The sequence below is a fragment of the Amblyomma americanum genome, chromosome 6 (genome assembly GCF_052857255.1).
Source record: "Amblyomma americanum isolate KBUSLIRL-KWMA chromosome 6, ASM5285725v1, whole genome shotgun sequence".
Lineage (NCBI taxonomy): Eukaryota > Metazoa > Arthropoda > Arachnida > Ixodida > Ixodidae > Amblyomma > Amblyomma americanum.
In genome coordinates this window covers 139,232,124-139,244,495 of record NC_135502.1, presented here as the reverse complement: position 1 = coordinate 139,244,495, position 12,372 = coordinate 139,232,124, and the positions used below count along the sequence as shown (strand labels likewise).

At 43.8% G+C, this 12,372-nt stretch overlaps 1 protein-coding gene across 2 annotated transcripts; it reads left to right on the top strand.

Annotated features, from left to right (window-relative positions):
- The first annotated feature begins 429 nt into the window (after nucleotides 1-429).
- LOC144094120 (uncharacterized) lies at nucleotides 430-11,269 on the top strand. Of its 2 annotated transcripts, none has more exons than XM_077628041.1 (5): nucleotides 430-735; nucleotides 1,488-1,581; nucleotides 2,113-2,188; nucleotides 6,585-6,696; nucleotides 11,130-11,269. In XM_077628041.1, the coding sequence occupies exons 1-5, from the start codon at nucleotides 720-722 to the stop codon at nucleotides 11,252-11,254; spliced, it is 423 nt and encodes a 140-aa protein (XP_077484167.1). In that variant the 5' UTR covers nucleotides 430-719; the 3' UTR covers nucleotides 11,255-11,269. The 2 variants fall into 2 exon arrangements, with proteins under 2 accessions (XP_077484167.1, XP_077484166.1); XM_077628040.1 differs by having other exon boundaries at nucleotides 6,585-6,714.
- Nucleotides 11,270-12,372: the final 1,103 nt, after the last annotated feature.

The window sequence follows — 12,372 nt, the reverse complement described above, 5'->3', positions numbered from 1 at the left end:
ACTGGTCACCGATAAGCTGTTAAGTTTCATGATCTCCGGTGAGCGTGCCAGTGTCGCTCGCGCAAATTAATGCATAGCAGCTACTCTCCATCGTGCCAATTGCGCTCAACTTATCCACGATATTCGCCAGCTTGAGATACGGCGCTCTTATTCGCTGTTTTTGTCGCAACTTAGTGATTTTATCTGGATAAAACGAAATTGCATTCTGTCAACACCGTCGTCTGCTCCGTCGTCTGCTAGACATCCGGGTCACTTCAGGGGATCACAGGATCGCAGCTTCTACAAACCACATACCAGAAGAAGTAACTGAAAGCGCTTTAGTATTCTTAAATAATATAAAAATAATTTAAAATAAATGCAATGTCTTTGTTGTGAAGATAATATAAGTGTTCATGGTTTAAAAAACTAATTTTTTTGTCGGTTGCAAATTTTCACCGACACGAAAGCGCAGCCGTCGGCGCCATTGCCGCGCAACCGATACGTTGTGTTTTGTATTATTTGCCTCTTTGAGGCATTGCTTGAATACTTGTACGGTGGACACGTGTGAAGAACTCATTCAATAGGAAGGTGAGCAGGAGTGTGTTTTGGAAGCCAACGACCAGCATTTCGGCCTGTCAACATTGGCGAGTTTCAACGGGTAAGCCATGAAGAAAGAGTGCTGCGACGTCTTTTCATCTGTTAGGGGAACGAAGACTCCTGCGCCGTTTTACTAAGCCTGGATGAATCGCATGGCCGGTGAGTCCCGCTCTGCGTTTCTTTGCTAATGATCTGTATTCACACGCGCTATTTGTATGCGGCTATATAGGGATGTGAGTGGAGGCAGTCCGCCTGCGGTTGCCGCAGCTACAATGCGGCGCCAAAAAAGCAGGGCCTATATCCTGCATGACAAGTGTTGTTCTCATTGTCTGTATTACTCGCGTGCCGTGGTAAATAAAAATGGCACCAGATACCACAACAGAGTTACGCTTTCGCTTGCTAGCGCTTCGACAGTCGGTGCAAAAGCATGGATTTGCACTGCGTAGAGGACTATGAGCGAGAAGTGCTGCGCGGCGGAGCGCTCGCGCTTGGCCAGCTGCGATCAGACACCGCACTATTTTGCTCAGGGTTAGTACTCATCGGATTAGTGCTTGTGCCTTAATATGCGTCATACTAAATTTTGAGACAGTGATCGCATGCGAAAGGCTAGTTCATATTCATCGCCTTGTCATTTGTAAACTTGTCTGTGCTTCCCCAGTGGAACAGGATTTCAGGCAGTGTTATGTCAAAGTTAGATCAATGTTGCTTCTCCTGAGCTGTAAACTTTGATGCTTCCTCTCCTTCTGAGCACTGCGAGCTGTCGGAGATGCAACTGCACAATTATTTAGGATTTCTACCTTTTTGCTATATCCCTCGCTTTTGCGGCGCGCATTCAAGTCGTTCGCCATTGTCGATGGTTTTTTTGTTACTTATTTTCGCCTTGTTATTTATTCTTGGTTGCGTGCCATCAGCTGTGGTGCCGGCGATTCTCCGAGCTCGGAAATCTTCCCAGGCACGGGATCCTACCCACAGACCTCCCTTCGCCGCACTCACGAGTGTTCTTTGGTATTTTTTTGTTTCTCTTGCCTTTACTTGCATTGCCAGTCGACAAATGTGTGCAGCTTTTAATTGTATGCAGATTTGTTAAATGCGCTAGCAATTTTTCTATGATGCCAAGCTGTGCTGTGAGGTATCAAGCTTCCTGCTAGTGAAGGCATGCTTTTTTCAATTCTCTCTTCTCATTTAACCAAGGCAGACTGGTTGCAACTTTCAATTTAATACCTAGACATTGGTGCAAGGCACCATGATAGGAATTAATAAAAACCTGCACATCCTATATTCAAATTGGTGTGCGGTATTTCAGCCAGCTCATCTTTCAGTGTGGTTATAACAGTCATTGTGACTTCTCAAAGAATGTATATGGGTGCATTACATAAAATCTGTTCATTTGTTTTGTCATGAGCTAGCTCATTGGTTTTTATTTACTTACATTACGTCTAAGTTTAGTTTTTAAAGCAGTAGATGATTTCCTCTCTTGTCATTCATGACATGGCTACAGCCACTGACAGCTGTTGCTCTTGATGTATTTATTTGCAGTTGCCAGCGGCCAGCATCTATTGGGCCATGCGTGCTTCCTGCCTTCGGCTGTGTCATCCCTCCTGATCCGTTCATGGTAGTTATTCTTTTTAAGTGATGCATATCTTAGCTGCCTATTTAGAAAAATATTTTCAATATAGGCTTGCAGCTAGGTTTAGAAATGCATGAAACTCTACATGCACTTCACAGCAGTGCCTCAGCTTATAATTACCGGAACTGTAGACTTGTACAAAATATAGTCGCTGATGTAGCTCTTGACACAGCTGCTGTTAACATAAACGTGCTTTGACATTGCACACCTGTTGCCTGGTATGCATATGTGTCCTCGAAAAGGACCTATATGTTCATTTATCCCTTTAAAAACATTGTGCTCTACAATGATGGTTTACCAGTATTTCTGATACAGAGACCAAATTGTCAGTCAGTAATGTAACATTGCACGATGACACCAATCCTTGTATGAAATAGCATCCTTGCAATGCACTGGGCAAGCTGCTGTCAGCACAGATTTATTGCTGGTTAATTGCCATAGCATATGGTTATACTGCACAGTTTGTACCTCTACCTTCTTAAAGCTTTATACTTTAAAAATTTAAAATTAGTTGAAGGAAAATTCAAGGAAATGTAACAGTAACTGTCTCACATTTTGGTGGACACTTGAACCGTGATATAAGGGAGGGATATAGAAGGGAAGTAATGAAGAGCTGATGCCCATGTTAGATGCCCCTCTTTAGTTAAACATACCACGCAATTAACACATTTGGTGCAAAACAAACATGGGACTTGCACGTTCACAAGCACCCTCATGTCAGTAAAACAAAGTGCCAATGTTGCCGTACTTTAGAGCTTTGCTCCTAAAAGCGCAGCTGACTGCTGCTCAAAGTTGAGAGCAAAAATATGTCTAATTTTCCTCATGTGCAGTCTGCGGTGCTGGTGCCATTTGCAATGGTGATTGACATTGAGTTGCACGATGCTCAGTCTGTTCCTGGAGTTAGTGATTTTGTCTGTCATGTGAATGTGCTGTTAAAATTAGTGCAATACAATGGTTCTCTAGTTCATTTTAGGTAACTGTGTCCTGTGCCACATGCTACCACCCATTTTCCTCAAATTTCCTAATCTCATTTAGCCATCTGATTGCCACCCATTCATGCATTCACCTACTCTTGGAATCCTCCCAGTGTTTTAGTGTGGTATTGCTTATATCTTCTCTGCATTACACATGCATTGCACTTCCTCTTTTTTTGATTTAGTCAGATCTCTGTTCCTGTTTCTTGCATAAGCATAAGAGGTGACTCAGGTGCACCATCTAGGCTTGTGATGCAATGTGTAGGGCACTTCGTTTTTGGGTAAAACCTGGTTTCTCCCTACTGTTCCATCAAAAAAGATTCTTAAAGATCAGGTTCAACCCAATTTCTGTGCAAATGTGCCTGTAAGAAAGTGTGGTTTGAAGGTGCACAAAGGCAAAGAACTGCTGGAGTGTAGTTTAAGGGAGGAAACAGCGCAATGAAACACGGACACACGAAGAACAGACACACACGAGCGCTGACTCACAACTGAAATTTATTTTGAAGAAAAGATGCTTAAATAGGAGACATGCGAGGGTGCTTAACAGGGCTGCTGCAGCGATAACCGCCAATCAGTGTGGTCGCTTCACAAAATTCAAAAACAGCAAAGAAAGAAGTAAGTGATAAAAACGGTGTAAAGGGCCGCAAAAAGGTGGTCAGGTGACAGTAACAATAACAAGACCAATGGGGGGGGGGGGAGCATTAAAACCATGAGGGACACAGATGTGAAAATACAGGTGAAACATAAAAATGAAAGACGTACAAGCTTTAAAAGCGTGCCCAAAAAGGGGGGGGGGGGAGATAAAAGCGTTAAAATCTTAAGACGCAGCGAAGGATAAAACAAGATAAAGGCACTACCAACAAGGGATCACAGAATCATTAGGCTATAGGTTGCACAAGAAAACTTAAGTGTTCATCAGGCCACCCAGAAAATTTAGCTCTTTTTCCGACAAGGAGAGGGATGCAGTGCTCACGCATTGTTCACCAGCTTGATGAAGTTGGAGGGCTTCTAGGATTTCCCTCGTCAACCTATCTCGTCCTCGGCCGATAGTGGTGCAGCGATTAAAGTCAGGGGTGCAGATTCTTTCAGTGTCGTCTTCTGTGATTTTGCACTTCTTACAGTGCTTAGCCAGGTGCCCAGAAATTGCTATACTATTTACGTTGTTTTGATGTTCTTGTAGGCGGATATTGATGTACCTTCCCGTTTGACCGATGTACCTCTTCCCGCATGACACTGGGATGGAGTAAATTATTTTTAAATCACAGGGGACATGTTGATCAGAGTGTGCCACCCTACACCCTTGGGTTTCCGGCGGGTTATTCACTTTGGAACAGAGGGCGGAAAGCTTGTTGGGAGCCGTGAAGACGACATCCACGCCGGCGCGCTGTGCGACTTTCTTTAGACGATGGCCGATGGTGTGGAGGTAGGGCATTGCCACAAAATTTCTGCGTTTATCGTTTGAAGCAACAGGTCCGAGGTGTGGCCGGGGCTTCTTGATCATGGAGCCGGCTACTGATACAAGCAGATGCAAAGGGTAGCCTGCTGTCTACTGATACAAGCAGATGCAAAGAGTAGCCTGCTGTCAGCAGGCTACCCTTTGCATCTGCTTGTATCAGTAGCCGGCTCCATGATCAAGAAGCCCCGGCCACACCTCGAACCTGCTGCTTCAAACGATAAACGCAGAAATTTTGTGGCAATGCCCTACCTCCACACCATCGGCCATCGTCTAAAGAAAGTCGCACAGCGCGCCGGCGTGGATGTCGTCTTCACGGCTCCCAACAAGCTTTCCGCCCTCTGTTCCAAAGTGAATAACCCGCCGGAAACCCAAGGGGGTAGGGTGGCACACTCTGATCAACATGTCCCCTGTGATTTAAAAATAATTTACTCCATCCCAGTGTCATGCGGGAAGAGGTACATCGGTCAAACGGGAAGGTGCATCAATATCCGCCTACAAGAACATCAAAACAACGTAAATAGTATAGCAATTTCTGGGCACCTGGCTAAGCACTGTAAGAAGTGCAAAATCACAGAAGACGACACTGAAAGAATCTGCACCCCTGACTTTAATCGCTGCACCACTATCGGCCGAGGACGAGATAGGTTGACGAGGGAAATCCTAGAAGCCCTCCAAATTCATCAAGCTGGTGAACAATGCGTGAGCACTGCATCCCTCTCCTTGTCGGAAAAAGAGCTAAATTTTCTGGGTGGCCTGATGAACACTTAAGTTTTCTTGTGCAACCTATAGCCTAGTGATTCTGTGATCCCTTGTTGGTAGTGCCTTTATCTTGTTTTATCCTTCGCTGCGTCTTAAGATTTTTAACGCTTTTATCTCCCCCCCCCCTTTTTGGGCACGCTTTTAAAGCTTGTACGTCTTTCATTTTTATGTTTCACCTGTATTTTCACATCTGTGTCCCACATGGTTTTAATGCTCCCCCCCCCCATTGGTCTTGTTATTGTTACTGTCACCTGACCACCTTTTTTGCGGCCCTTTACACCGTTTTTTATCACTTACTTCTTTCGTTGCTGTTTTTGAAATTTTGTGAAGCGACCACACTGATTGGCGGTTATCGCTGCAGCAGCCCTGTTAAGCACCCTCACATGTCTCCTATATAAGCATCTTTTCTTCAAAATAAATTTCAGTTGTGAGTCAGCGCTCGTGTGTGTCCGTTCTTCGTGTGTCCGTGTTTCATTGCGCTGTTTCCTCCCTTAAATGTATTACCAACTAGCCCGGAACCTTGCTCTTCTGGAGTGTAGTGGATGTCACATAATTCTTCTGACAGATTTTTTAAACAATTCTGGTTATTTTATTTCTCTTTTAATGTTTATTGTTTGTCGGTTGCTTATAATTTTTGGATAAACTGAAAACTACATGTACTGACTGGTATTTCATTCCAATAATTATACCCATTATTATGAAGCTGTGCTGGAAGGTAGGTGTGCATTTAGTATGCGTGCTTTGAATTTCAGTGATTGTTTCTGCAATGCAAAATGGAGGACAGGTCTCTGCTGTGCAAGTTTTTTGCAATGGAGTGAAAGTAGCTGGAGCAGCATTTGCTGCTGTGTCACCAAGCCAAAAGTTCTCCCACAGACCACTGAGCTTCTGAATACCTATGGCTTAAAGCTCGAAGCTCTGGTTGGCCTTCCCGAGGTTTTCTGCATTAACGAGTGCAAGCCCAAGGGCTCAGAGCTAACAAAGCATTTGAAACCATAGAGCTATACACAGAAGTGCTGGGACCGTGCAGCAAGTCAGTGTGAATTAGGTCGCGATAAACGTGGTTTACTGTGGAAAGCTTGTGTGAAAAAATAGTTGCGCTCACAGAAACCGCTGTTTCTTTCTTAGTTGGTCATTGAAACAAAGCAATGCATGTAAAATTTTATATCTCACTGATCCCTCAATTTTTTTCCAGCTAAAGACCAAGTGTCACATGGAAGTTGTGCAAGCCACCAAGTTGCGTGTGATTTTTGCCAGGGACCTGGAGCAGGCTGGGAAATTAGTGGATGGTCAGTGGTATTCACTCAGTAAGGCAAGCTTTTTCTGTAAGTACAGTTTTTAGCATGGCATTGCTTAGGAACGCATGCACTAATCTGACTACTCTATGACCGCCCATGCTTCAAGAATAATGAAGTTCATGAAAAAAATTGATTTCCGAAAAAAAATTTCTGCTTCTGTTATGTTTTTTCAGAAAAGTATTTGCCATTTAAAGGGCTGTGAGAACCTTAAAAATTATTATGTGCTTGTTTTGGCCTTTTTCAAATTTCTTCCACATCTATGTTGGCCTGACCTTGTAGCTTGTCTGCATGAAATTGGCTGCTACCTACAGTTTGCTTTTTTGTTGCTCCTTTATTGCCTGTCACAATCTTTACTTTGTGTGGCAGTGTCATGCAGTTTGGGAAGTAATCTGACCTTATTTCTGCATTGGCCTGTAGTGCAAGCTTTTGCATGTGGGGCATGTTTATGGTGTCCTTTTGTTTGCTGTAACTGCAGTTTGGCCATGAGGGTTAGAGGCTTAGTCCTTTTTTTATTTTGATGCAGTGTCATATACTTCATGCATAAATTAATGAAGTAAGCACTATTTTTTGTAATAAATGAACATTCATTATAGCTGTGGCCATTATAAGTGCACTTGACTCTAAAATGGCTTTCTTTCGGCCTTCAGTATTACATCTTAAAACCAGCCGGAAGACACAAAACAGGAGAAGAGATGAGCACAAGATGAGGCTGGTCTAACAACTGAAATTTTATTGAAGGAAAGTGGCAAAAGAAGACCTGCAAAAAGATTCAAGCATGCAAGACCCCAAAGCAGTGAGAGGGCAAAAAATAACCGAAAGGCACTGATTTACTAGTAAACCATCTAAAGAACTAATTCCTTACAGTGAAGGTTCACCGACGGTTTAGCCAGGCACTTGTTTTTAGCCTTACTGATGTAGTAAGCCTCAACTATGTCAGGACAGATTTATCACTTCCCAAAACCACTGATGTGCCGCAGAAATCAGGCGTGCAAAGAGAAAGGTCGTCCTCCGATTGCATTCACGAGTTTGAACGTGCAGTGTCAGGTGAAAATTCGCCTTCCTCTCTATACAGTGAAAGTGTTCTCAGCCAGGCGCACATTCAGATATCTGCTTGTCTGCCCATAGTATTTTCAGCTACGAGGCAGTGGAATGCAAAAAAACCTTTACTTTTGCAAGTGGTGAACATTTTTTATCTGCCGCTGTGCATAGCGGACGATTACCCGTAGTTGTATCAAGCCTAGTTTGAACGAAGAAGCAAAGGGCTCCTACCTTACTTTTAGCGGTAAAGACAACAACAACATCATACTTTGGTGCAACTTTCTTGAAATGGTGTGAAATAGCGTGGATGTAAGGTATAGAGCCCGTCTTTTTGTGCTGCTCAACTACGTCAGCATCATGTGAACGGTGTTCCGTTCCCTCGAGAGAGTAAAAGCACACTCTGACAGGTGCGCAAGATGGGCAAGTGGGAACCCAGGTGCCATTGGCTTGGAAACCTGCTCCGAGAATGCATTCTAAGCACTGTGATGGCATGACTTTCATAAAGCGGTCGTGATGCATGTGATTGCCAACCTGTCCTTCACCAGCCTCGAGTGGTTCAACTCGTAGCTAAGAGGCTTCCTGATCTTGGGCTTTGGCGCCAACATATGTGGTCGTCCGCAAAGCGCAGGTCTAAGTCAAGAAGCTACAAATGGTTATGCTTAGTGAAATTCAGACGTAAAAGATAGGCTTTGACCACATGCCTAAAGATTTCTAAAACATCTTGTGCCAACTTATCTGAGCCCTCCTTGTGCAAAAAAATTAGGTAGCTATCAACATAATGAAATGCTACTATGCCGATGCCTTCCAAACAGGGCTTTGATGCGGTTTTGACTCTGGACAGAAGAATGTCGCAGAGGAACAGTGCAACCTGGGACCCTCTGCATATGCCTGATTTCTGATGTAAATACCGCCTTGCCAACTCACAAAAGTGGAGTTCTGTGGAGTTCTAGTTTCTTGTGGACAGCAACCTGGGCAGGTGCTCTGCAGTGAGCATCGACATGGAGGGCCTGCACTATTCATTGTCACATGATAGACCTCTAAGGCATGTGCAAACTGCATCAGGGTGAACAATGAACATGCTTTTACAGATGATTGTGTGATTTCGGTTGCTGGCTTCTTGGGGCTGTTGTCCTTTTACTGCAAATCCGTATTTGTCAGTTGGCAGAGCGGTATTTACACGCAGGTCGTACCTTTGCTCAGCAACATTTTTTTGTCTAAAGTCGATAAGGCATTGGAGGCCTGTTTGGAAGACCTTGGCATAGTAGCATTTCGTTATGTTCATGACTGTAATTTTTCTGGACATAGAAGGCTCAGATAAGTTGGCACAAGATGTTTTAGGAGTCCTTAAGGCATGCGGTCAAGGCCTGTCTTTTACATCAGAATTGTCTAAGCAGAACCGTTAGCAGTTTCTTGATGCAGACTTGCGCTTTGTGGATGAATATGTTTGTCGGGGCTACAGCTAAAGATCGGGGAAGGCTCTTTTTAGCTACGAGTCGGACCACTCGTTGGGGAAGGATGGTGAAGAGGTGTATTTGTCGCTGGTTAAGGTCAGTAAAGATGGAAACACTCGATGGGTGTGCAATCGTGTGCATGACATCAGCTTTAGATAAGTCATGCCATCACTGCTGAGGACGCATTCTTGTAGCAGGTTTCCAAGCAGCTGGGTTCCCACTTGCCCATCTCAACAACCTGTTATAGTATGTTTTCACTCGGTCGAGGGTAAGGAGCAGATACTCCGATGATGCTGATACACCTTACCTCCACAGTATTTCACAGTCTCAAGAAAGTCGCGGGAAAGCGTAATGCTGCTGTTGTCTTAACAGCGAACTGCAAGACAGGAAGCCTTTGCGCCGCCATTAAAAAGGCTTGATAAAAGTGGGTACTTGTCCACAATGGACAGTGCCACAAAAAAAGGTTCACCACTTGCAAAGTAATGGAGTATATTGCATTCCACTGCCTTATGGCTGCAACTAATATGGGCAGACAGGCAGATATCTGAATTTGCACCTGACTGAGCACTTTCACTCTATAGGGGGAAGGCAAATTCTAATCTGGCACTGCACGCTAAATCTTGTGAATGCAAATCTGAGGATGACCTGTCTCTTTGCATGCCTAATTTCCACGACACATCAGTGGTTTATGGAAGGGATAAATCTGTCGGTAGATAGTTGAGGCTTACTACATCGGTAAGGCTAAGGACACGTGTGGCTAAGCCATCGGAAAACCTTCACTGTAAGGAATTTGCTTTTTTAGATGATTCATTAGTATGCCAGTGACCTTTGATTGCACTTCGCCCTTTCACTGCTTTGGGTTATTGTGTGCTTGTATCTCTTCGCGGGTCTTCTTTTGCGGGTTTCCTTCAATGATGCCGCCGCAGTGGCTCAGTGGTTATGGCGCTCGGCTGCTGTCCCAAAAGACGCAGGTTCGATCCTGGCCGCACCAGTCAAATTTCAATGGAGGCGAAATTTTAGAGGCCCGTGTACTGTGCGTTGTCAGTGCATGCTAAAGAACCCCAGGTGGTCGAAATTTCTGGAGCCATCCACTACGGCGTCCCTTATAGCCCGAGTCGCTTTGGGACGTTAAACCCTCACAAATCAAATAATCAAAATCTTCAATTAAATTTTTGTTAGTCCCGCCTCTTGAGCTCATGTCTTCTTGTGTGTTCTGGCTGGTTTTAAGGTGAGTCAGTACCAACTCGGCCAGTCATAAGCCTTGTTCAGTATTACAACATTTTGAATAAAGTGAGTTTACTAGGCTATGTTGCCGGGGATCGTGTCCGCAGCAGTTGTGGGCAACACGGAAGAGATAGCGTCATATGATTGGTTGTGTAATTGGCAGAGGATGATGTGAGGATGCTGCTCGAAAAGAAAATTTCATAATTGGATAATTATTTGCAGCCAAAAATGTCCAAAAAGTGGCTGGGCCAGAGAAAAAGTGCCGCAAAATTTGAAAACACTGAAAGTAGGAGCTACAGCGTAGTGCCAAGTTTGAAAAACTGGAAGTATGGACAAAGCCAAAGCTTGGCGCCAAATTTGAAAACTTGAAATGAGCAATCACGTGACCAGTGATAAGTTTCCTATACTTAACTAGGAGATAGGAAAAAGAATGATAAATTACAGGCAATTAGGTAATTATTGAGAAGCGAAAGGCAATGAATGCGTGATTAGACTGGGCAAGTATTCAGTTAGTGGGCAGGAACGATCCATGGAGGAAAATTTGAAAACTCGAAATCGTTGCTGGGATGAAGTGAGGGTAAAATAAGAGTTAATTGATAACCAATCAAGTCAACGAGAAAACAACCATGGCGCCAAATTTGAAAGGCGACCAGTGTCGAGGAGGCGTCAACGCTTTCACATTTTTTTGCGCAGGTAGCAGCGGTGATCTCTGTTTTTTCTTTTTTTCAGCCAAGACAAAAACCATTTTTCTTGGCTCATGGGCGATGTATCTAGGAACCTGCGGCCAGGACAACGCTGGACAGCATGCATCAGCAAGCTCGAAAAAAAAGCACGAAACAGTAAATAAATATTGATCATTTTCATTTCAATTCTAGTGGTTTTGTGCACGAATTTCTCTGGAATGCACAAAGCTTGTGTTGACAGGCGACCATTAACAAGCTGTGCATTTTTGTGCATAGCGTACTCCAGAACACAAATCCTGTGTTAATTGACAGGTGACAGTAACGACTGTTACACAGTGTACGAGCACTACACAAGGCACACTACAGAAGACAAGGCAAACTACAGAAGACAAGACAGACTACAGAAGACAAGACAGACTCCAGAAGACAAGACAGACTACAGAAGTCAAGACAGACTACAAAAGAGAGGACAAACTACAAAAGACAGACTATAAAAGACAAGACAGACTATAGAAGACAGGACTACAAAAGACAAGACAGACTACAGAAGACAAGACAGACTACACAAGACATGCCCAAAATACGACAAGACTACAGACTACAGAAATTTTTTGTCTTAGAATCCTGTAGTGCGTTTTGACTGGGCGTTAAAGGCACTTCTCACAGGATCTTCACAAAGAGCGGAGATACTGAGACAGCAGGTCCATTATTTCTGTCAGCGTGAAGCATAACAGGGACTAAACGTTTGTGCACTGAAAAGGCAAAGATAGCGAAAAAGCTGCTCTTTTAATGTCCACAAAGTACAGTGCCCCAATGCTGAAGACAGCGCACTGGGATGCATTGACTGTTTACTGGGGCAGTGTGCACGCCTGCATCCGTATGGCGTTGCACAACATAGCTGATTAAGTTTCTATCGAAGCGATGTCTCGTGTGGAGTCTTATAGTGAAAGACCATTTGATGAGATCCCGCTGTAAACTGTGACGAAAACAAGGCCCAATAAAACTTATGGAGGGAGCAGAGAAACAACATTTACTCAACCAGCACAACATGTGGACAAAAGACGTTGATATGTAACCTGGCAATATAAGCCGTGAAAGAATTATGCGCGACAAAAAAAAGCCTCAAAGACCAAAAGGAAGGCAAATAGTGACTAAAATTGTTAGGAAAACCCGCAAAAAAGCCGTAAATTTGATAGATACATACCACACTTGCTGATATGATACGCTGTAATGAATATTCTATTCATCGAGGTGAAATGCGACACTTGTCTACTTTCACACGATCCAAG

Bases quoted from the DNA above. Each gene is read 5' to 3' on its own strand.
- LOC144094120 (XM_077628040.1), top strand. The intron at 2,189-6,584 runs GTAGTTATTCTT...ATTTTTTTCCAG, and splicing joins TCCCTCCTGATCCGTTCATG to CTAAAGACCAAGTGTCACAT. The intron at 6,715-11,129 runs GTAAGTACAGTT...TCTTTTTTTCAG, and splicing joins CAGTAAGGCAAGCTTTTTCT to CCAAGACAAAAACCATTTTT.